Raw genomic sequence first — 25,810 nt, 5'->3', positions numbered from 1 at the left:
TCTGCTGCACTGAAGGCCAATGGAAGATTTACAGAAGAGGAACACTGGATCCAAGCTTAGTCTATCTCAGCTGTGGTGAGGTCAAAATCTAAACCACCATGAATGCACGGCTATGGTCAAAAGAATTGCTACATTATTTGGTGCAATAATATCATGTCTCTTCCTCCTCCCCTCTGGCTATCACATCCTGTAATCCAAGTCTTGTTGTGTAAGCAGAAGTCTGTTCACATATGGATAACATTGGATGCAAGCCATTGTTAATGTGTTACATATGTAAGCCGATAAAACGCACGATGCGTTTCATTTTTCAAAGCTTCAGCATCGTTCAGTTCCAAGGCTACTGAGGGTTTTAGCGCCCAAGTAAAAAAATTGTGCTTTGATCAGAATGACCATTAAAATGTATAGAGGGCACACATTTTGTGAGAGAAGCCATAGCACAGACGGGCCTGGATTTTTCAGTGGAAGACTGACTCTGTATCTAGAACAACCAACACTTTATACTGATATGCAGAAACTGTTCTCTAATATACAAAAGCAAGCATATTTTTACATGTTTCATTCTGAACTGGATTTTTATTGGTAGGTAACTTTTTTTATAAAAAATGCATTTCATACCGAATTTAGGCAGCCTGCCAAACGACCAGACTTGATTATTGCTCCGTGGGTTATATTCCTTGATAAATAGTTTGGTGTCTTCATAGGGACTGGCAACAGGACTTTCCGGCAGTCTACTTGGGCAGCCGGGGTGGGCTTCCCCCTCTTGCAAAACGTATGGCTAACTAGCGACACCAGATTCAGCTCAAAGCACGTGCGTAAACAAGTATTTATTCAGCCATGTGCTCAAAAATGGATTTGTCAACTGCAAAGAGCTTGAGCATGTCTAATTCCAACGGATGCAAAGTTCCAGTGATGATCAAAGAGTGTAGAGGATCGCCTAATGCCACCGTAGTCATTTCCTGTAGAGTACCGGAAGCAATCTTTTGATCCACTGCGCCCACTCTTGCTAAGCCTACGCAGACGGTGTTTTCTGCAATTTCTGTTAAAATGGGGGGGGGGGGGAGGAGAGTGAAGAGAACAAAGAATATTACGGAAGCATAGTGAAAGAGGTTGGTGCACTTGGCACACTTCTGCAGGAAGTGATGCTTTCTCCCTAAAAAAAGTTACACGCTGCTTAAAAAAAAAGACACTGTCCTCTGAAGACTAATATAGACTTCTCTAAAAAAAACCAACCCACACGTGTACATTGCTCAAGTTCTTCGCAATAGGATGTGGCAAATGTGAGAAGTGTCAAGCCCAGGAAGCAAGTTCTCATTCTCAAGGTATTGAATTGCAGGTATAAACCAGTGGGGTAAGTAGTCATTCATAAAGAGTCATCAAGTGAAGGCCGCCTAGCCGAAAAGACTGATTCTGCCCTCCTGGCCTAGTAACTGCTTTGATTTATCAGCAAAAGGACCAGAGCAGGTTGGGGAACCTGAGGTCCTCCGGGTGTTTTAACAGAAATCCCATCAGTCCCAACTAGCAATGGCCAATGTTTAGGGATGATGGCTCTGGAGTCCACCACCATTTGGAGAACCATGGAGAATATGCAAGAAAAGCTTAGACAGGGCTGCAGTGTGGGGAAGATGCTAGTATGACTGAGCTCGGCATTTTCGTGCCCTCTGGCACTCGTCACGGTGTTTTGTGTGCCAGAAGTGGTTTAGTCATGCTGGCCACAGGACCTGGAAAGCTGTCTGTGGGCAAATGCCAGCTTCCTCGGCCTGGAAGTGGAGACGAGTGCCGCACCTCATAGTTGAATTCGACTGGACTTAACCGTCCAGGGGTCCTTGACCATTTTTTACCTTACTAAGTAACGTAGTTTTCCGTGTATAAGACAAAGTTTTTAAATTATAAAATGATGTTTAAAATTGGGGACCGTCTTATACACGGATAGTGGGGGGGGGGGGGCGCGGGCGCTTGGTTGCAGCCGCGAGCAGGAGATTGTCAGCGGCGATTCGGTGGGTGATTGGTGGCAGCGGCAAGGTCTGCTGTTGATTGGCTGCTGCTGTGACAATTGGGCGGGCGATTGGCGGCTGCTGGTGGTGAGCGGGCAGACGATTGTTGGCTTTGGTGACGCGTGCAATTGGCAGCGTTGGTCAGGTGGGTGAGCAATTTTTGGCAATCCCCTCCCCAAAAAAGCTCAAAAACTCTGGGAAATCTCCCCCCATTTTCTTAATCTGGGGTCCCCAAAAATAGGAGTCGTCTTATACATGGAAAAATACGGTAAACTGTGATTAATATGAAAGTATTGCTGGTATCAAAACTTCCCACAAGGAAGGGTAAGTGGAATGTGTTACGTAGGAAAGTGAAAGCACCCATCCTGGTGTAAGCTGCCTGCAATGTTCCTGCAGGTATTGTTAAATTCTGCTGCATCCCTGCATGGAGCCTGTTTGGATCACAGGCGGATTTAGGGATGCTTGACCAGATCACCTGCACTGGCCGCTGAGTCAAGAGGGCGCCGCAAACATGACTTGGAACGGAAGGCAAGAGGCGTCTGTTAGTGCACCAAATTTTGGCGTCACATAGGATGCTCCTGAAATGTGAAAGCCCAAAGTCCACCACTGATTGGATTGCTATGAGTTGTGTGTGGCATAGTTTTTTAGACTTGCCTCCTTCCAAACAGGGCTTGTTTAGAGAGGCCACTCCACTGAAAATCAAAGAGACTGATTCCACTGATAACAGCTAATTCTTTCATATCCTTTCCGGGCTCTTAATTGTGCCTCCCGTTTTGTTTCAGAAAGGCAGTGCATGTGAGCTAGCTGGACTTTGCAGAGCATTTTGTCATTGCTTCCACCCAATCACTACTTGGCCATTCGACACCCTACAGCCCTATGGAAAGTCTCTGCATTTCATTAACCAGCGAGAACTCCTAGATCCGTCGAAAGTTGACTATTAAGACACACTTTCCCGGGATCAATGCGCTTCCGTTGTTTCTGCAGCAACTAGTAACTCCAGGAAAAGCACATACAGTGGTACCTCGGGTTAAGTACTTAATTCGTTCCAGAGGTCTGTTCTTAACCTGAAACTGTTCTTAACCTGAAGCACCACTTTAGCTAATGGGGCCTCCTGCTGCCGCCATAGCCCGATTTCTGTTCTTATCCTGAAGCAAAGTTCTTAACCTGAAGCACTATTTCTGGGTTAGCGGAGTGTGTAACCTGAAGTGTATGTAACCCGAGGTACCACTGTACAGTGAACAGAGTAAGGTCAGTGAACATATGAACATACTTTAGAGTAAGTGATTCACTCTAAAGTATGTTCATATGGGATTTGCATTTCTTTTCTTTTTTAAAAAAACCAACTGGTTCGTGGAGTTTGTGGCTGGTTTGTGTGCAGGCCAACGTTTTGTGGCTACAGCGCTCTGCCTCCGGTCCTGCTTGAAGTTCACTTCACTGTGGCTGATGAACCACAGCGAATGCTTGGCAATTTCCAGCCCACCAATTTCAAGAGGGCCCATCTCCATCACAAATTGCGAGTTATTTGATGCTGCAGCGGTCTGGACAAAGGAGGGGAGAGCCAGACTCCAAATGCTAGCGGCCAGAGCTCACGTGCGTACCTGGTTCTTCGCCTTGCAGCCGCCTGTTTTGCACAATAGCCAGAAGCTGCTCCGCTGCCTGGTTCACGCTCATATACCTGGGTGGCTCATAAATCTTCTTCCCCCTGATGGAAGGAAAAGTACGGTAGTCTGGTCAGCAACTGTCCCCCCTGTATCCCAGTCAAGTAGCGGGGTCCGTGTACAGTAAAGCCAAGCTGACTTTAACACGGCTTGCCCAAAATTCTTAAGCTTCAAGATAAAACTTTCTTTGTCGCATCAAACCAAGGTCTCACATTCACTCTCTGGAAGCTCTTAGAGGGGCAGGCAGCCAAATGGCTCTCAAATGTAATAATAATAATTTTTATTTATACCCCGCCCTCCCCAGCCAAGGCCGGGCTCAGGGCGGCTAACAAGCAATAATAAAAACAAGTTGAATGAATACAACTTATAAACAAGATTAAAATACAACATTAAAATATTGAAACATTAAAACATTAAAATGCAGCCTCATCACAGGAGGAGAAAGGAAAAAAGAAAGAGGGGGAGGGAATCAAATTGACTCCAAGCCAAAGACCAGGTGGAACAACTCTGTCTTACAGGCCCTGCGGAAAGAAATCAGATCCTGCAGGGCCCTGGTCTCATGAGGCAGAGAGTTCCACCAGGCCAGAGCCAGTGTTGAAAAGGCGCTGGCTCTGATTGAAGCTAATCTAACTTCCTTAGGGCCCGGGACCACGAGGGTGTTGCTATTTATGGACCTTGAGGCTCTCCATGGGACATACCGGGAGAGGCGGTCCCGTAGGTACGAGGGTAGAGGCTCATTTAGTTTAGACCCTCGCTAGAAGCCTGTGCATGTTTTGTCTCATCCATCATGTTTTTGGCAAGGAATACACCGCAAAAAGGAGGTCTATGGGCAGTCGCTGATGAGAAGCAGGCGAGTGTTATACGCGCTGCCCTCTGATCAGCTGGAGACATAAAGCAAACACTTCCAAGATTTTAAACAGCCGAATCCAGGTGTATGTTACAGCCACAGGAACAGCAGACACTACTAGCAGGCTCTTTTTGTGGCGTCAGCATCCCAGAACTGCCAGCTTGCAGAAGAAGCGCCTACCGACAATTAAGTCGGTCGGTGTTGATGAAAGTCTCCTCTGTGCGTGTGCTGTGAATCAGAGCCACTGTGTGGCTGTTTTGAAGCTTTCAAGCTAGGAATTAGAGCCTACATGAGTAAACTGAAAATGCTCTCCGCATCTGAGAGGTGCCACACGTCGCGATGCCTCCTCGGCACAATCACAAGTCATGTATATTTTGAGACCCCTGCTAATCTACTGTAACTGCCGAGATACATCAGAGAGCACGCTATCCGTGCCAAATTGGAAGGGAAGCCTGTGTTTTTCTACCATATACTGTATAGTTACATAATTATAGACCCCAAAGCCAGCTCTCAAAGGGTTGTTTTCTGCAAAGTTTGCCAGCCCTGGAGTTGGCAAGAGCAAAGCTTATGAAGAAGTTCCAAGGTCAATTTCCACCAGAGATTGTCGGACTCCGTGGATGTGAATCTAGACCAAAGTGAGGACGTGTCTGGAGGTGATCAATAGTTCCAGTGGAGAGGAAGAAGGAAGCTGAATCGACTGATCTCTCCTAGATTAGATATACTGAGCGATCAGGAGAAAAACGAAACTAATCAAACCTCGGTTCCTGAACTCCTCTGCTATCGTATGTTTCGACTCCCGAACACCAAAAACCCGGAAGTAAGTGTTCTGGATTTTGAATGTTTTCCAAACATTTGACACGACTTCCACTGAGTGCAAAAAGCGCTTGCAACCAATGGGAAGCCGCGCTTCAGTTTTCAAACATTTCAGAAGCCAAACGGGCTTCTGGAACAGATTTTGTTCGAGAACCAAGGTGCCACTGTATCACAGATGAAATTACTAGGGGTCATACCTAGCTAGCCTAACTCTGGGCACTTATTACTCGAGATACAGGGTGCATATGGAACCTGAGAAACTGAACAGACTTATTAAACCATGAGCTTCGCCCCAATCTTAAAAAATTATTCATTAAATGCTAAAAGACACCAAGACAACCATCACCGCTGCTTTGCCACATGAGCCCCATCCTGTAACAGAAACATCGGAAGCTGCTTACACTGACTCAGACCGCTGATCCCTCTAAGCGTTATCTCTATTGACAGGCAGTGCTAGCGCGAAGAGTTGCTTTGCATCATTTAGACGCCGGTTCTTGCCTTCACCTATCCCAGTGCTGCCTCAAGCACATCGCTTCATCCTGTGGGACGGACTGCAGACAAAACCAAACTGGGTGCCAGGAGAGGGGACTTCCTCCTTAAGTCTACGGTGATATTTTGGAACCCGTGTTCACCATTCATGTCCACCGTGTAAGCAGGATTCCTAAACCAGCTCCAATTCTTATTTAAGAAAGCAAGTTGGATGGCCTAAAATGTGATCAGTACGGCAGCTGATCGGTCCTTTTAACTCAAGGGTGGGAGCCCATTAGCCATGCTGGGTTGGTGCTGATGGGAGTTGGGAGTCCAGTAACAGTTTGAGGGCTACTGGCTCCCTCCCCCTCCCCCTCCCCCAACCAGGCCTTAAATTGAAACATGGAGAGAATCTTTCTCTATACCATGGTTTTAGTATGTGTTTCACTTACATGCCAGCACTAAGCTGTGTATTATCAGTTGCAGACCACACACTTTTGAAGAAACAACTTACTTCATGAGATTCTCCAGCGACTGTTCCTTGACTTTAATGTCTGCAGGGAAACATAACGGGACATACAATTCAAGCTGACTGCCTGTGTATTACTTTCACAAGTATTAAGAAGGAGGACTTTTTTTTATTGTGCTGCGTTCTTTCATGCACACCCCTGGCATGTATACGTCATGAAATTCTACTCAATATTGATCCAGAGTAGATTTCAATGCATCGTTAGCAGAGTAACAACTTAAACACGTTGCAGGGTTCCCAGAAAATAGACCAGAGGCAACTGTATTTCATCCAGCAGAGCTTTACTGCTACTGAAGGCAAATGAGCGTAATGGTCACAAATCCAATACATCCATAAGAAATCTAGTTGCAGCAGTCTTAAACTTACAGTAACTTAAAATAAGTCTAAACCTTAACACTAAGCATACTATGTACAGTGGCACCTCAGGTTACAAATGTTTCGGGTTACAAACTCCGCTAACCCGGAAGTAGTACCTCGGGTTGTGAACTTTGCCCCAGGATGAGAACGGAAATCGCGTGGCGGCGGCGCAGCGGCGGCAGGAGGCCCCATTAGCGAAAGTGCGCCTCAGGTTAAGAACGGTTTCAGGTTAAGAACAGACCCCTGGAACGAATTAAGTCCGTAACCCAAGGTACCACTGTACAGAAAACCACACCAGAAGGAGAGATGGAAAGAAAAAGTGAAACCCAGGTTCCTTCTGGCCCTGCTATTATAGTCAGCATGACCTTGACAGAAAGAGATAACAGAACCAGTTTAAGCCAGCTGTGCTCAGCTTCTCTGAAGCAGTGTTCCCCAACCTTGGGCCTCCAGCTGTTTTTGGACTACAACTCCCACCATCCCTCGCTAGCAAGACCAGTGGTCAAGGATGATGGGAACTGTAGTCCAAAAACAGCTGGAGGCCCAAGGTTGGGGAACACTGCTCTGAAGGAATAACCCAAACATCACAAACCTTCTGCCTGTTTCTTTCACACAGAGAAGCTTCCAGAACCCTCTTGAATTAATTAGAAGAGGAAAGATCTCTACACATCAGATCAATACTTTCTTGCACTAAGAAATGCAAACTGACAGTATAGTCTTACAACCCAACGTCTGGTATATGGTTGAAATCTGACCAAGGCACGCTCATGGCAGACTCACTGAAACCTTTGGAATTAACTTAGTGATGTCTCATTTAAGTCCCGCGAGTTCACTGGGTCTGCTCTGAGTTTTACCGCACCGCCAGTGTGGTGCAGTAGTTAAGAGCGGTAGACTTGTAATCTGGTGAACCGGGTTCGCGTCTCCGCTCCTCCACATGCAGCTGCTGGGTGACCTTGGGTTAGTCACACGTCTCTGAAATCTCTCAGCCCCACTCACCTCACAGAGTGTTTGTTGTGGGGGAGGAAGGGAAAGGAGATTGTTAGCTGCTTTGAGACTCCTTAGGGTAGTGATAAAGCGGGATATCAAATCCAAACTCTTCTTCTCTTCTTGATCGACAGACACTACCCATCCTTTCTAAGTGGGACCTGCAACAAATCGTTACCGCGAGGAGCAGTCATGTTGACTGTGCCAGCCAGTCATCATTCCATTTCCCCCTGTGATACTCAGTCAGCCATCATTCCAGGCCTGTGTAGTCCTGCAAATCTAGGGCAGCCCCAAGCCTCTTAATTGTTCCTGATCTAGCTCGGCTGGTATGCTTGGATGGTCCTAATTTGGAGACGCATGGGGAAGTCTGCAGCTCAGTGGTACAGCATTCATCTTGCATGAGAAATCTCCCAGGGTCAGTCTTTGACATCTCCAGGACAAGTTGGCAGGGAACTGCTGCCTGAGACCCTCCAGCCAGTCAGTGTGGCTCAGCTAGATGAGCCACTGTTGCCATGCAGTGTAAGGCAGGTTCCGGTGTTAGGTACCCACAGACTGAGTTCACTATTAACATATAAGACTATGTTTAAGACACTGTCTATTGTGCATAATTCACTGCAATGGTTTTTCTTCTTGTGGAAAGTGACACAGCATCCTTTAATTGAACTCTCTTAAATACACATCAGCTGTAGGAAGTTAAAACTGTGATTGCAGCCAAGAAACAAGCTCTGTTGATTTTTTAGGGCAGACTTACTGCTACATGAGCATACTTGGGGTTAGAACGGACGAGATCAACGAAGGCGTTTCCTCTCGCTGTCTTCTAAGTGGAAAACTATGTTTTGTATCGTGCTTCACTGAGGAGATGAAACTTTTTGAAACTGATCGTCTATTAAGTTAGAGAGGCATGAATGAGCTATGGGCAGAAACCCAGGGGCCTGGGCATGCACGCAGCCCCATTAGTTGTGCCTTCCTGTCTCCAATCAAATAACCCAAAAAGACTCATGGCAAACCTTCAACCACATTAGTCACCTTTTCCTATTGAATTAGGTGGACTGCAGATTTTGGTAAAATGAGCTCATTTTGTTGAGCGCTAATTCATTCTCTTGTACATTTAAATATACAGCGGTGCCTTTTGTCGTTCCATGAAGTTTTCTAAGCTTAAAAGTATTCAGATCTCGGTAAACCATCTCAAATAACAAATCTAATTTTTGTCAGAGCTTTGAAACATTGTGCGGCAGATTTTTGTCACTATTTCTATCATTGCCTTTTCTCCTGATGACTTGCAACGGCTATGGTTCATGTCCATTGATTTCAATGGGATTATGCCGAGTATGACTTGGCTTGATACAACCCAATGTGTTTCCTAGCTTTTGCAGTCTCGATTCTCCTACCTGGAATTTCTGCTTCATTTTACATCTTTTGCCCAATGCTAACCTTCCAAGTTGTACACAAACAAGAACAGACGCAATACGCAGGAGAAGGCATGCAAGTCCCAACAAAATTCAAGACAAAGGCGATGGTTAAGAGAAGAAGCAGCCAAATTGTAAATGCTAACAGTCAGGGAGTGACATCTAGCTAAGCCATAGTCAGAGCAGACCCATTGCAAATTAATGGGTATCCAACTCTGTAGTCCTGTCAGCTCAAGGCTTTCTGCTTGTGCAGTGGGACTTTCCTCTCTTCTCCTTCCCCTCCATCATTCCCAAATATGCTCTGGAGACTTGGGAAATGCCTAGGATGGATTTAGGAGGCATGTAGGGGTGGGGAGAAGAGGTGAAGCCCCATGGCACAAGCAGAAATCCTTGCACTGAGAGTACAGTTACTTAGCACTACTTTATAGATAGAAGCTACAGCCAAAGCATTTTCTTCTGGCCAAATCTCTTATTCTGCTGCTGAAGTTTCTTAGTACCTTCTATAATTGTATGTGCACAATTGCCCCACTCTAGTTGCCCCAGCATGCACGGTTGAACACAAGAGCATCCACATCTTGATGAGAATCTAACTTCCCAAGCCTAGTTCTTGATCCCGCAAGCGCTGTGCGCTAAAGGGATTTCTCCAGCTGCCTCTTTACTCTGCAATGCCAGCTGAGAGGCGACAGGAGCTTATGCCTTGCAGATTGGCAGGCAGGAAATGGCCATTTACTTTGCAGTAAAGGCTTTGCTTTGCAGCAAAGTGCTGTTTCCTGCCTGCCGGGTCTGCAAGGCCAGCTGGGCAGTGCATTCTTGATATATTACAGGGTGACAAAATATGAAACCTTTGTCTCGGTCTGGAGTCCATACTGGTAAGAGACAAAGTATTGAAATATTGCCCACAACCTACTTAGGATCTTGTTGATCCATGGTCTTCTCTGACATGTTCTCACCACCACCAATGGCTGAACACCATGGCACTTTCTATGCGCGTACTCACAATTTATTGCTATGAATGCCAATATCAATAGACCTTTCCTCCTACCCTCTCTCTATAGGAAGTGAGCTAGCATCATAATCTTTCTCCTGCCATTTATACACAGTGGCAATTTCATTTCATTCAGTCAATTGAAGTTTTGATTTAATCTGTATCCAGCAAACACACTTTCCACCAGCTCCTCAATTAAGTACATTTTAATATTTAAACCAACGGCCGGAATGTCTCCTTCAATAACCAGTCACTTGACAGTGCAGAATTGTTGCAGAGACAAAGAAACGCAGGAACGGAAAGAGGGGAGCAGAAGAAGCCCAAACCTGAATGTTGTAAGATTTTTTGCATCATTTATTTAAAAAAGTCAGCAGATTTTTTTTTTAAACCCACAATAATGCTTGCTTGTCATCTCTCCCTTCTTGCAGTTCTTAACGAATGGAGGGGAGAGAAAGGATCAACGAAATGCAAAACGGACAGATTAAGCTTTATGGTCAGGCCATGATGACATTTCACACTGGTGGCTGGGAGCATTTAACACCTATTAAATCCACTTCTCTCTAAAATGCATTCCAAAATCCCCACCGTATAGGTTTTCATACATTTCAACAGTTAGAGAAGATTTACAGTCAAGTCCTGATGTACAGACAGCTTCCAGACGCCAATTCCAGGAATGTATGAAAATTCTGCATGCATGTTCTGACTTGATTTATAAACTTACTATATGCTGGCGCTGTGTATATTATATGCGGGTGGCGCTGTGGTCTAAACCACAGAGCCTCTTGGGCTTGCTGATCAGAAGGTCAGTGGTTCGAATCCCCGTGACGGGGTGAGCTCCCGTTGCTAGGTCCCTGCTCCTGCCAACCTAGCAGTTCGAAAGCACGTCAAAGTGCAAGTCATGCTGGCCACATGACCCGGAAGCTGTCTGTGGACGAACACTGGCTCCCTCAGCCTGTAAAGCGAGATGAGTGCCGCAACCCCAGAGTCGTCCGCAACTGGACCTAATTGTCAGGGGTACCTTTACCTATATGCTGGCAAAATGCAGCTCTTTCCGGTGTGCACATGGGAAATCGCCTTTTAACTTGGGAGGTTTTGGGATCCTGGCTTGTAATCAAGGAGAGCAGTGGAAGCCACAGGGGTGGTCTATGCTTGTAGGAACCCCAGTAAACAGTTATGTCCTGTAAAGTGTCTGGAGTGTCCTGTAAACTCATAGAAAACCTGCTTTAGCAATGGGAGAATAGTTCCGTTCAGGCTGCAATCAAGGATCCTGCCAGTCGGAAGAAACTCAATTCTCCCTGATCAACCTCAATATCTAAACAGCATGGAATGATCTAATTGCTTGCAAATTGCATCAGTCTGATTTCCATCCTGGTCAAAATTCCTTATGTGATTGAATGCATCTGTATAATCTCTCCCTCTCTCGCACACTGGAGGGTTTCATGCAAGCCTGGATTTAGTCTGAAAAGCTCTGTATGATCAAAATAAATCCTGCCCCAGTGTAGAGACTGTCGGATCGCCTCCTGTTTCTACTGATCAAGCTCTCCTGCTTTTAAGAGTAGCACGAAACACAACCGCTTACGCTATGAAACTTCCCCCCTGTTTCTCCTCATGCCAGGAAAAGCTTAATTTCCTTCTGTTGGAACTGCTGCAAAAGACGCAGTAACAATCCTGGCGGTCCTAGTAAAGAAATGAACTTGCTAAAACTTCCTTTTCGCTGGATGATGACTGCAACTTAAGACCTCAAAGCCAGGAAGCTGATGGCATGGGCAGGGCTCGTTTCCTTTTCTCGGTGTTAACAGACAACTAAATGATCACCGGGCTAAGGACCAGTTTACAGAATGCAGCAGAATCTACTGGTAAAAACTTCTGCTGCCGTAATCCAGTAGACCCATCTTATGTTCAATAGCTGCTCAGCTACTGAGCGTTCTAAATAACGCCGGCTGGTTAAGTGTGATATAAGGAAGTGGTCCTTTTCCTACTCCTTAGCAAAAATGCACAGAGCAGCTACAAATATTTGTTGTAAGTGTAAAGAAAAAGAAGGCACATTCTACCACCAGTGCTGGATTTACGTATAAGCTAAACAATCTATACCTTAGGGCCCCACTCTCTTGGGGGCCCAAAAAATTTTTAAAGGAAAAAACCCCTGGATGTACATTTCCAAAATAGAGGATAAAAAACAAATAAAATAAAACCTACATACAGCAACAGTGTTTTGTGTTGTGTAGGCTCTTGTGATGCAAGTAATGGGCCCAGCCTGCTAAAATATCACTGGTTTGCTCATTTCTATATACAGTGGTGCCCCGCAAGACGAATGCCTCGCAAGACGAAAAACCCGCTAGACGAAAGGGTTTTCCGTTTTTGAGTTGCTTCGCAAGACGATTTTCCCTATGGGCTTGCTTCACAAGACGAAAACGTCTTGCGAGTCTTGCGATTTCCCCCCGCTTCCCCCCCTTTTTCTAAGCCGCTAACAGCCTTTTAGCCGCTAAGCCTTTAATAGCCGCTAAGCCGCTAATAGCGCTAATCCACTAAGCCGCTAATAGGGTTGCTTCGCAAGACGAAAAAACCGCTAGACGAAGAGACTCACGGAACAGATTATTTTCGTCTTGCGAGGCACCACTGTATAGGGTGCCTACATTCTGCATGGACTGGTTGCATGGCAACAAGTGCAAATGGCTTTAGATCCCTATTAGGTCCATAAATGACCATATAGCATATATTCAACACAAAAAACAGCGACATATAAAGGGCCCCATTATCTTCAGTAGCGTAGGGACTCATCAAACCGAAATCCGGCCCTGTCTACCACATGTGGTGGACGTGCAAGAGAACGAAAGCATATTGGGAAATGATTTATAATGAGTTGAAAAAAATGTTTAAAATAACTTTTGTGAAAAAAACCAGAAGCCTTTTTTACTAGGAATTTTCGGTTCATGAATACTGAAGGAGCAGAAAAAACTGTTTATGTACGCAACAACAGTTGCAAGGAAACTTCTGTCCCAGAGATGGAAGGAAGACAAAGTCCCTACCAGACAGGAATGGTTAACAAAAAGGATGGACTCTGCTGAAATGGCGAAAATGACCGGGAAGATCAGAAACCAAGAAGACATCAAATTTAATAAAGAACAGGGAAAATTTGTAACTTATATAGAAGCACACTGTAAACAATTAAAAACATTGGCAGGATTTTAACAAAACTTGCCATGTAACAAGAACTATGGTAACAATTGACTATTCAGGAAATATGGAGAACATTATACAATGCAGTTGAAAAAGAAAAACCATGGAACCCATGGAGGGAAGTCTGGGATTCAGAAAATCCTATTTGTACAGTGGTACCTCTAGTGGCGGACTTAATCCGTTTTAGGGTGCCGTTCACACCCCAAAAAGTCTGCAACTAGAGCACCTCTTCTGCGCATGTGTGAAGTGCCCAGATTGCTTCTGCGCATGCGGCGAACCTGGAAGTAAACACTTCTGGGTTTGCCGCGTTCATAAGCTGAAAGTCCGTAAGAAGAGCGGAACGCAACACGAGGTATGACTGTATATGATTATGATTTATATACTAATGTAAATATTAAATGTAAAACTGAATAAAAATATTTTTTTAAAAAAGAGGAAGTGGTCCTTACCAAGCAAGCAGAGGGTGTGCATGCCGTTTCTTCTGTTTTTGGCTATTTTGTCGTAAAAGCTCTCTGGCTTCCACGTATCGGTCCAGAAAACGACAGACACAACCTCTCCGAAATTGTAGAGCTGCCAAGAAAAGGGGGGGGGGAGGAGAGAGACGATAATGAGAAAGTCACCTATCAGAATTAAGACTGTAGGCACAAGACTTAACATGGCGTTACGCGATGTGCAACATCAAGAGATTTTGATGGGAAGGGCCGGATCTCAGTGTTTGGTATCTCCAGATGGGGCTGGGAGAGACGGCTACCTGCTTTTCCAAGTTGAATTCAAAAGTGGCTCATAATAACGATAAAAGGATTGACAAATTAAAAACAACAGTGCCCCTGAGGAGTGTCACACTATAGTCTGAAGTGGCGGCGAGGCTGATAAAACTGTTTTTTAAAAAGAGAAAAATCAGCGGTTGCTTGATAGTTAAATGCAAGATTCACCAATGACTTAAAATTATTCCCCCACACCTCTGCAGAAGATAAATAAGCTGCCACAGTGTATGTATGTGTGAGAGTGAGATGCTTGTTCCAGCCTGAGTTCAAGTCCTACCTAAAGCCCTGTGTTTCAAGATTCCAAACAGGATGGTAAACACACCTTTAAAAAATAAAATTACTGTATTTTTCACTCTATAACACGCACCAGACCATAACACCCACGTAGTTTTTAGAGGAGGAAAACAAGAAAAAAAATATTCTAAACGAAACAGTGGATATATGATTTTTGTGGTTCATGCTGTGATCTGACAGTGAGTTTGGAGTAGCCCAATGCAAAAATCCTGAGGATCCATGTGGATCCGTGCTTTGTAACCACGTTTTAAGTGGGGAAGGAAGGAAAAGCACTCAAGGGACAAGGAACACGCGTGGGGTGTGTGGAGAAGGATGCTGCTAATAATGCAGGAGAGGAGTTTAAGGGGAGAAGGAACACGCGTGGAGTGGGTGGAGAAGGATGCTGCTAATAATGAAGAAGAGGGGTATAAGGGGAGAAGGCTCCTCTTCCCTCCCGCTTTGCTCCTTTAAAGAAGCAGGCTCTCTGTCCCTCTCTCCTCCCCACTCCGCGGCTCTTCTCCCGCTTTGCTGTTTCAAAGCGAGCCACGGAGGAGGGAAGGAAGGGGAACCATGGATCCTCTGCTCACGACTGCAGCAGATCCCCTCCGCCACCCGCAGGCATTCGCTCCATAACACGCACAGACATTTCCCCTTACTTTCTAGGAGGAAAAAAGTGAGTGTTATGGTGCAAAAAATACGGTATTTTCAATATCACAAGCTGGCACGAAACGTTTACAAAAGGGATTCAAAAGAAAATGAGCTGGTTGTGAACAGTGCCCAATCCAAAATAGCAGAGGAAAATGATACACAAACAGAACGGACAAAGATATATCATAACTGATATTTTGAGGTAGTTTCCCCCTGCCTTCAGGATCCTACGATCTTGCACATTTCGCAAAATAAATTTAAAGCAGCTGTTTGTGTACAAGTCTTAAAGAAAGTCTTAGGTGCCTGGGATCAATAAGACTAGTTGGGTGAGGGGTTTTGTGTTTTTTCTAAGAAAAACTTGCACTTTTTGGTGGAGACATTTGGGGGTTTGTAAGCATTGAAAGAAAAAACAGGGAAAGCATGTCAAAGAAAACAAAACAGGGCCCAGTGATCTCTGATGCAAAACTTTTTTTCTTGTAAGTCAATATTTTTCAGAGTAAAATTCTCCTTTGGGAATTCCAAGTTGAACCTTGCAATGGATGTGGAGAGAATAACATTTTGTTCCCTCACTTTTTCATGCTGGTTTTTGAGTTGCTTAGATTTTTAAAAACGGGGTGCTTTTGAATCTTAACTACTTGTATCCTTCTCAAATTCCAAAAGGAGTCTTTTACTCCCAAAGATGCTGAGTTTTGCTTTGTAAATATCACCTTAGTCGAAAGAGTTGAAAGCCCGTTTTTCTATGTATGATTTCAGGGATATTCAAAGCTACTCCTGCTTATTTAATTAGGGCACAGTTAGGTTTTGACACCGTCCTGGGCTTAATACAGATTAGGATGCTGAATCGCTGGTGCAGAATAATTCATATAGATGAAGATAAGGCAGATCTTTGTGTATCTGAGGAACAGATGGTGCTAGCGCTGGACAGTTTCTAGTTTCAAAAAATTTCTGATGTATTACTGCATTATGGATTCTCGGTGCAGGGACTGAATTCATTTGGAAATGTAGCCAGAAGCATTCCCTTGAAAACAGAATACAAGAAAGTTTTTTCTCAACTCTGTTTTGAACAGTTGGAACCAATGGAGAGATTTGGGAGCATACCAGCTCCAGGCATATTATGTATTTCCGAAGGAGCAACACTGGTTATATTCTTGAATGCAAACTTTGTGGACAGCAACTGATTTCAGTGCATTAATTGTTGGGTTCAAGATCCTGAAGCGGGGGTGGGTGGGAAATGTTTAAAGAAATTGAAGTGTTGAAAAATGAAAGAAAAAAATATTATTTTTATTACAAGGCTCAGAAGATAGTCTCTTTCACTGCAAAGGCTTATAGCAGGCATGGCCAAAGTTTTGGGGGCCCCGTGTCAGTATATGTCCTGGGGTAAAATCCTTACAAAAGCTCAAGAACTTTGAAGGGCCACTATCTGACTGTTGATTCAGGACCCGAAACTGTGCTTTTACACTAAATTTCCTTTTTTCTGTGTATATTGTAATGTGTTGTTGTTGCTATGGCCATCGGCTAATGCGAATAGTTCCTATCTACCTCAACAACTCTGGGGTAAAATTGTAAAAGAAACATAACAACTTAAATCTTAAAAAACACCCCTGGTTTACAGTCTCATGAAAAGGGATTTGGAATTTATCTCAGCTAATGCCTGTTGAGTTTCTGAAGTCATATATTTCTCCTATTTTTAGTTTTGTTTCTGAAAACATTTTAACTATTCTTGGTCCCTTATGTATATTTTTATGTGTAGTTTTCAACGTGTTTTATTTTGTTTTGCTTTTTTTTTATCTTGATGCATCCTGAAATTTTATTCAGCAGAGCCTGAGACAGCTCACATGTCAGTACTGTGGCTCTTTCATAGACGAGGCCTTGTTGGTTGAGCGGGCAGCAATGGGGAACATGTCCCCATTCAGAAGTTGCCTATCCTCCCATGCGGCCAAGTTAGAAAGCTTATCTTATACACCATTGGTCCACCGACGTCCCTGCCCCTTGGCCAATGGTTCTTGCTCAGTCAATGATTCTTGGAATATTACACAAGGTATCCTCTTTAAATACAACACTTGGGTAATCCAGAAAGAGAATGAGAAATCCAGATTTTGCATTTCACAACCAAAACAGCCCTGCCAGTAACTTGTGGGGACGGGTGGGAATTTGCTCAAAATACAACCAGGAATTACTGTCAGCTGACCACTGCATTACTCCAAATAAGGGGAAAGGTCAATAGGCAATGTTTAACCCTTTGATTCATACTCGGCTTGAGTATTTTAACTTTTGAGTATTTTGAGTATTTACCTATTTAGGTCAAAGGTCTTCCCGCCCCCTGTTGTCTTTTGCTGAATCCCAGGCTTCATCACAGCCTGCCAAAGCGTACAGCTATCAGTTCCTTCGCTCTGGGTCAATGAAAGTGGTTTTAAAAATCACGAGACAGAAAGAAGCCCATGCTCCAATGCTCAGTCCACAGAATTCTCCGTCACTCCTGACCATTATTCAGCCAGGCCCCATTGTGATGAGTTTGAACTCTAAACGCATGTAGCTTAGAGAGCCACTGGGCTGCAGCCTTCCCAAACAGATGCAAGCCATCAGCTTAAGCTCATTTTCTTTAAAAAGAAGGAAAAAAAACCATACAAAGGTGTTTCCTGTTTTTCAGCAGCCAAAGCCAGACTAATGGAACAGGAGCCTTGTGCATCGACAAAATCAGACTGAAATTAAAATGCAAAAAAGGAAGTCAGCCCTTATTTTACGAACATCAAATTCCTATAGTTTAAGAAAGCGCCCCCCAACTTTTGTTGTTTCAAATCTATCGGCACAAGTCAAATCCACCGATACAAATCAAATTTGTCCCCGGCATCCGACACTCACAGGTATACTGTCACTGATAATGGAGGCTCCATTTAGGGGGAAGGGCTAGGAGCCGTTGACAGACCCATCCCTCTGTGGATTTCTCCAATGGTCTAAGCCCATTTTACAAGCTACCTTCCCTGGGGACCTTGCCATGTCTCGTGTGGCAATTTCGCAATTTAGTTTGGTGCTATGTGACATGGAACCTTCCCTTTCCTTTATGTGAAACGTAGAGGAAATCGCCTTCTAAGGATGAGAAGCACACTAAAACCCACCCTTTGTGGCTCGTATGTGTGTATCTGAGGCTCAGCTGTTTCTCAGCTCCAGCCCCAGAGGCTACTATGCAAATAAATTCTTCTCTTTCTTCTTCTTCTTCTGCTTCTTCCCCAGCTTCACGACACCCAGTGTGGAGAATCTCTCTTAGCCTCTCCAATATTTGCTTCTGGGCAGTGTAAGGTAAAGGTAAAGGGACCCCTGACCATTAGATCCAGTTGCGGATAACTCTGGGGTTGCGGCGCTCATCTCACTTTATTGGCTGAGGGAGCCGGCGTACAGCTTCCGAGTCATGTGGCCAGCATGACTAAGCTGCTTCTGGCGAACCAGAGCAGCGCACGGAAATGCCGTTTACCTTCCCGCCGGAGCGGTACCTATTTATCTACTTGCACTTTGACGTGCTTTTGAACTTCTAGGTTGGCAGGAGCAAGGACCAAGCAATGGGAGCTCACTCTGTCGCAGGGATTCGAACCGCCGACCTTCTGATCGGCAAGTCCTAGGCTCTGTGGTTTAACCCACAGCACCACCCGCGTCCCACTCTAGGCAGTGTAGTTGTGATTTAAATCACGATTTAAATCACTAATCAGTAAGACTTGATTTAAATAAAAAATAATTACAGAAAGACTCATTCTTTCTGGTATGATCTTAATATTTACAACCAGATGAAGGTTTCATTTTTGGAATAATAAATCGTCAGAGTAGTTTTTACAGTTATATCAAAAATTACTGATTTGGTTATACTATTAGAAATACATAGACAGGTGTTTATATTTGGACAATTTTCTGCTGTACTTTATTGGAAGGAGAAAAATAATCATTTCCTTAATAACAATTTAAACAATTTATTTAATTAAATAATAACATCATGGCATATGTATCCATGTTTGTTAACTGATGTGGTTAAACAATTTTTTGTTAAAACAATACCAGACTGAGTTTTAACACACATGAAAAACTCAAAATAAATCCTTATTTCCTGATGAATAGCCTTTGGACTATACTGTAACTTGAACAGAAAACTATCTTTAGAAAGATTTTTCCTTCAAAAGCATTTTACAGTGGACCCTCCGGATACGAACTTAATTCCTCCCGGGGGTCCATACTTACCCTGAAAAGTCGGTATCCAGAGACACTGCTTCTGCGCATGCGCAAAGCACAGTAGAGCACTTCTGCGTATGCGTGAAGAGCGCTTCTGTGCATGGTGAAACCGCACTTCCGGGTTTGACGCATTTGCAACCCAAAATTACGTTACCCAAAGGTAACGTAACCCGGGTACCACTGTATTTTTAAAATCTGATTTAAAGTTTTAAAAAATCTGACTTTTTTTTTTAAGCCATTGATATTTATCCACCCTGTTTCCAGGGCATCAAGAACAGCACTGCCCACATTCATAAAGCTTTTACTTCTTAGAAGCTCAGTTACATCATGCTGTTTTATAAAAAAGGAGAGACAGAGAAAGGAAACGCCACAGAAAGTCTGGCCACAAAGTGTGCAACTCCTCACAGCTGTTTCCTACAGATTGGAAGGCGTGCCTCAAGCCCGCTCTCTGCAGAAACCCGTTTGGAGAAGTAAACAGAGTTGTGGTTTCCCGCTGCCGGAACGCCACGTGCGCGAGAGGTGTTACCTGGAGGCCGCAACAGCCGACGGCGTTGAGTATGGAGGCATTGTGGATGACTCTGTAGGGCACTCCCAACTTCACCGCCCGGAGGACGAGGTCACTGTGTGTTGTCGCCCTGCAGTAAGGAGGAAGTGGGTTATATGGGGTGTACAGAGGGCCTGAACTGGGCCTCACTGACTTAAAACAGCCTTCCACAACCTGGTGCCCTCCAAACGTTCCTTGGATTCCCAAATTCCTATCAGCCCCCAGCCAGTACTGACCGATGGGCAGGGATGATGGGCAGGGATGGAGTTGTAGTCCAACAAAACATCTGAAGAGCACTGTGTGTGTGTGTGTGTGTGTGTGTGTGTGTGTGTCTATTATGTGTGGGGAGGCCGGTTAAGAATACAGTGGTACCTTGGGTTACAGATGCTTCAGGTTACAGATGCTTCAGGTTACAGACTTTGCTAACCCAAGAAATTGTACTTTGCTTCAGGATGAGAACAAGAAATCGCGCCACAGCAGCAGCAGGAGGCCCCATTAGCTAAAGTGGTACCTCAGGTTAAGAACAGTTTCAGGTTAAGAATGGACCAGAACAAATTAAGTTCTTAACCCGAGGTACTACTGTACTTCTACCCAGTTCTCTTTTTCTTGAAAAAGAGGTGCTGGAACTCACCATGAGTGAGTTATCTTAGAACGGCAATTGCGCCCACCTGACATAACAGAGTTCCAGTGAGTTCTGGCTGAAAAAAAATGTGCTGCTTCTACCAAACTTCTCACAGATACTCAAATAAATAAGTGCCTGTAAACATATAGGAAGCACAGGAAGTAAAAAAAAAAAGGTGAGAGGCGAACTCAAAGTGCTGGAGGAAAAGAAACACACTTTTTAGTTACTGCAATTAAGTGCATTCCTCTTTCTTCAGCACCTCGAGGTTGGTTCTTCTGTTTTGCCCTTTGCGAAAGACATACAATGCATCATACACAAACAAGCAAAGATCCTGAGGGTGAATCTGTATAGTGGTATCCCGGGTTACAGACGCTTCAGGTTAAAGACTCTGCTAACCCAAAAATAGTACCTCGGGTTAAGAACTTTGTTTCAGGATGAGAAAAGAAAATGTGCTCTGGTGGCACAGCGGGAGTGGGAGGCCCCATTAGCTAAAGTGGTGCTTCAGGTTAAGAAGAGTTTCAGGTTAAGAATGGACCTCCGGAACGAATTAAATACTTAACCCGAGGTACCACTGTACACTTTTTGACCCATAAAGCCTTAAAGGGCTCAGGACCAGAAGTACAATGAATTAAGACCAGACGCAGGTTCTAAGCTTGCAGTGAAGACACTTTAGCAATGTAACCACGCGGAAGGTGAAGGAGGCAGCTTTTTTTGCAGTTTAACTTGAATAACACTGTAGTAACGCAGTTTTGCCTGCTAGTTTGACGTCCCCTTCTTTTTTGCCTCTTACAGAAGATTGCAGAGCATCTTGCTGACTGGCAAACAGCAGCAGGCAGAGCAGCACTGGCATAACTCCCGTCCTTTTCTTAATTACTGTGCAAACAGGCCGTTGTGCAATTGTAAACAAGAAACTTTGCATGCATGCTCTAAACTTGCACCAGTATGCAAAAGGGGTTTTGTTTTCTAACTGTTCCCATTTGCTATTGAGGAGAACTTCGGGAAAGATGGATTGTCACCCCTCAGGAGTGCTAGATCTGTACTGGATATGCCAGACAGACTTCTAACTTTTTATTTTTCCTTTTAAAAATCCACTCTCTTCAGAGGGACGTACAGAAACAAATGGTTGGGCAAAGTCAATGGAAGAGTACTAGAGTGGGCAAACAGCATGCAAATTAAGGCACAGATTGATGGGCATCCCCTGTTGAAAGCAGAATGCCACCCTCACTTTTGCTCAAAAGGGTCATCTGAATCTATATGGCCTGACCCATCTGAACTATTTTGTGGGGTGGCGACGTTTGCAAGGCAGACCCATCCAAAGATAGCTGCCAAAACGTAACCCCTTCTGCAGCATCTATGATTACTGAAAGCCCCGACTTTGTAAATGTTGCTGCTCAAGTATTCATCAATCACGTTCACTGCATTAGGCAGCCGGGTGTGGAAATGCATTTAAATAAGAAACGCAAAGCTGAACAATGGCTTCAGCTGCCCTCTTTTCCCCAAGGTGTCCTAGTTCAGTGCTGCTCATTCCATGGAGGTGAGTAGGGAACAGAAACAGCATCTGGTGGGGAAGCATGATTAAGCAGCCCTTTTCCAGCCACAGGCCCTGAATTTCCAAAAGCGCCCCGGAAAGTCTCTCTCTGCCTAAACCCTGCTCCTTTCCTAACATTTTGGTCACTTGGAGTTTTTAGACACTAGCAAAAGGGAACTGGATTTACAGCTTTTCCCACAGAAGGTCTGTGGTCACTTCTTGATTCTAGCTTGTCACCAGAGGCTCTGGTGGCCCAGTGGCCCAGAATACTGACTGCCAGCTATTGCTGTTCCTGGACAAGGTTTAGCCCAAAACTTAGGATCGTCCCAGCTTGACCACCACCATGTGCTCTGTGTGGAGCTACCCTTAGAGATGAAAGGGTGACTATCTGTCATTGAGGCCAGTTCAGGGGGGTGATTTTGACATTTGTTGTTGTTGTTGTTTAGTCGTTTAGTCGTGTCCGACTCTTCGTGACCCCATGGACCAGAGCACGCCAGGCATCTCTGTCCTCCACTACCTCCCGCAGTTTGGTCAAACTCATGTTGGTAACCTCGAAAACACTATCCAACCATCTCGTCCTCTGTTGCCCCCTTCGCCTTGTGCCCTCCATCTTTCCCAACATCAGGGTCTTCTCCAGGGAGTCTTCTCTTCTCATGAGGTGGCCAAAGTACTGGAGCCTCAGCTTCACGATCTGTCCTTCCAGTGAGCACTCAGGGCTGATTTCCTTAAGAATGGATGCGTTTGATCTTCTTGCAGTCCATGGGACTCTTTAGAGATTTTGATATAGAAAGTCCTAAATGGCATGGAGACAAACAAACTGGAAAACCCTGCTACTATCCTTCCCCTGAGCCACAATTGTCATGGATGCTTTAGCTGAGATTCCTGCGTTGCAGGGGGGATGGAGTTGAACCATCTTTAGTGTTCTCCTTGAGCTTAGAATAGGGGTTTCTCTGAAATCAGGCCGAGAAGGTTCTGGCGACAATTCAAACTATTTCTGTCCTTTGGGGCCTTTGAACAAGAGTACTTTCCAGTTGATTATAACAGTTGATCAAATACAATGGATACTGTGATTGCTTACCTCAAGGATCTTTCAATAGATTTATTCTTGTATGGCAGCCTTTCTCAAACTTCGGCTCCCAGATGTTCTTGAACTACAACTCCCAGGACTGCAATACCTCAAGGAGTTGCCTCTTTCCATATGAACCTACCCAGACCCTGAGATCATCTTCTGAGGCCCTTCTTCATGTGCCTCCTCCTCAAGGGTGGCAACACGAGAACGGGCCTTCTCTGCAGTGGCTCCCTGTCTGTGGAATGCTCTCCCCAGGGAAGTCTGCCTGGCACCTTCATTATACACCTTTAGGCACCAGGCAAAAACATTCCTTTTTAACCAGGCCTTTGGTTCATTTGATTGACACCCTATGCCCCTTTAAAATGTGTTTTTTTTGGGGGGGCTATCGGGTTGTTGTTTTCATTTTTATTAGGTATTTTGTGGTTTTATATCTTGATTTTATTCTTCTGAACCGCCCTGAGACCTCTGGGTATAGGTCAGTATATAAATTCAACAATGATCATCATCATCTCTGACCACTGGGCTGACATGCAATTTTTTTTTTTTGCTGCAGCAGTACAAAGGTGCAAAATTTTAATCACATTGTTACTTCCATGAATGGCGTAATGACTTTAGTCTCTCAGCCTGGCATCATCTGCAGTTAAGTACCAGCTCAATTAGAAAAGGGGGGGGGGGAGGAGGAAAATGGTATCCTAATATTCCCTAGAGGTATATTTACATTAATTACTCTCCCCCCCCCCCTGCTTGACACATACATTTCTTTATAAGTAGGGTGCCCTCGCATGATGTGCACGGTGATTACGTTTTCCCAGCCCCCTCCGCCCCCCGCGGCTAACATGGCAATATTAATTTTGAATCACCAGCTGGAGACAAAAAGCTTGTCTCCTGTATGGCTTGACATTACAGATTGATGATGCTTGACTAGCTAGGGCAGAAGAATGGCCTCCTGGCGACAGAAAGGGCTGCAGCTTCCAGGGGGAATAGGAAAACAGAACTTAAGAGGCTTAATAAACCAAACCGATAAGGCCTTTGCCACAACCCAGATGTCCGCAGTATACGTGAGAAGTGGGCAAGGAACATCGCAGGACCAAAAGCAAACACATGGCTCGGAGCTGCAAAACGTTATTGAATTGAAACCGCCTTTCAAACAAGTATAATCGAGCATTTCGGGCAACGAATAAGAAAAGCCATGCAGGGGGAAATCCAGTCAAATTGCTTTTTGGACAATTGCCATGGATTTTAGGGCTGTCACCTCATTATTGATGGGACAGTTTATACAGGAATACAGGCCTTCTGTTCACTTGAAAGATGTGCTCCGTATTTTGGCAGATGGGAGATTCCTGATCTACTAACCATAGCTAGGAAACCAGGAGTGCACCATGGCTAGCTAGCATCCTCTCCGTGCTTGAAATTTGCCAGGCACATTTTGCACCTGGCTATCGGCCACTTGCGACCAAGTGAAGTTGCCCGGGCGCCAGAGTCTGACGTCTCCACCATCTGGAGGTGCATGCCTGGGGATCTGCACAAATCAAAATGTATATCAGGAACCAAAAAGTTGCATTGAAACACACCACTTTTGAGCCATCTGACCCAAAAATGGCAGCCAGGCATTCCGTTTTGGTGACTGTAACCCTGGTTTAAGAAGCCATTTGGCGCCTAGCTTATATATCTGAGTTTCTAACACTGGTTAGCATGCACCAGCTTGTTGCACGTGAAGAATAATCCACAATAAGACAGCAACCCTGGTTTAACATGACCTATGCTTCCTCGCTCCTCTCCTTCTGTGGCTTGGCACAGACAAGGGTCAACACTCACTGGATTCACTCGGAATCAAAGGTTGAAAATCCACTTTCAAACCCTGGTTTCAAATTCGGGTGAGAGCCAGTGTGAATGCGCAGTTGCAGCATGCTTAAAGCAACGGTGGGAGAGAGGCAGAAACTTGAGCGAGGTGGGAGGAGGGAGCGTGCAAGTCTATGGGATGTTTGCGCCAAGATGTTGATTTTACTTGGTGCAGATGCTCACTGCAGACCTAACGTAAGCGTTAATTTCAGTCGTATAGGCCTGGGATGGGCAGAGTTCAGGCTTGTGGGACCTAATTTGGGTTTTTGGTTTTTTCCAACTAGAGCTTTGAAGTCCACCACCTGGAGCCAGGAGCAAAAAAGTAGCTCGAATGGATGGGTAGATGCAGAGGCTGGATGGCCATCTGTCATGGATGAGATTCCTGCATTACATGGGGTTGAACTAGATGACCCTTGAGGTCCCTTCCACCTCTACAATTCTATGATGCGAAGGTTTAAGGGAGGCTCTGAGGAATTTGTGATCAGCACCAGAAGCGTGTTCACAAACCCTTTTAAACCCTTCTTCCCCCTGACCTGCTGTCCCCATACTTTTAAACGTAATCTCAATTAGGATATGGCAGGTTTTTCGCTGTTGTCATTGTTGATGTTACTATTACACTTATTCACCTTGCCGACAAAGGTCCGTATAGTTAAAGCTATGGTTTTCCCAGTAGTGATGTATGGAAGTGCGAGCTGGACCATCAAGAAGATGATCGCTGAAGAATTGATGCTTTTGAATTATGGTGCTGGAGGAGACTCTTGAGAGTCCCATGGACTGCAAGAAGATCAAACCTATCCTTTCTGAAGGAAATCAGCCCTGAGTGCTCACTGGAAGGACAGATCCTGAAGCTGAGGCTCCAATACTTCAGCCACCTCATGAGAAGAGAAGACTCCCTGGAAAAGACTCTGATGTTGGGAAAGATGGAGGCCACAAGGAGAAAGGGACGACAGAGGACGAGATGGTTGGACAGTGTTTTCAAAGCTACGAACATGAGTTTGACCAAGTTGTGGGAGGCAGTGGAAGACAGGAGTGCCTGGCATGCTCTGGTCCATGGGGTCATGAAGAGTCGGATACGACTAAACAACAACAATAACAACATTCG

General features: G+C 44.8%; 1 protein-coding gene across 2 annotated transcripts in view; it reads right to left on the bottom strand.

Moving 5' to 3' along the window:
* Positions 1-553: 553 nt before the first annotated feature.
* The window catches only part of DPH5 (diphthamide biosynthesis 5), a 28,589-nt gene continuing 3,332 nt past the window's right edge, over positions 554-25,810 (bottom strand). For both annotated transcript variants that reach the window (XM_028732661.2, XM_077928432.1), the window contains 5 exons: positions 19,633-19,741; positions 13,662-13,782; positions 6,292-6,331; positions 3,590-3,693; positions 554-1,036 (listed from right to left, as the gene is read on the bottom strand). In XM_028732661.2, coding sequence (XP_028588494.2) covers positions 825-1,036; positions 3,590-3,693; positions 6,292-6,331; positions 13,662-13,782; positions 19,633-19,741 — 586 coding nt within the window. In that variant the 3' untranslated portion in view covers positions 554-824. The remainder of the gene's footprint in view (positions 1,037-3,589; positions 3,694-6,291; positions 6,332-13,661; positions 13,783-19,632; positions 19,742-25,810) is intronic.

This window comes from Podarcis muralis, chromosome 5, assembly GCF_964188315.1.
Source record: "Podarcis muralis chromosome 5, rPodMur119.hap1.1, whole genome shotgun sequence".
NCBI classification, from domain to species: domain Eukaryota; kingdom Metazoa; phylum Chordata; class Lepidosauria; order Squamata; family Lacertidae; genus Podarcis; species Podarcis muralis.
Note: the sequence above shows the minus strand (reverse complement) of the source record. Positions and strands in the feature narration are given on the sequence as shown.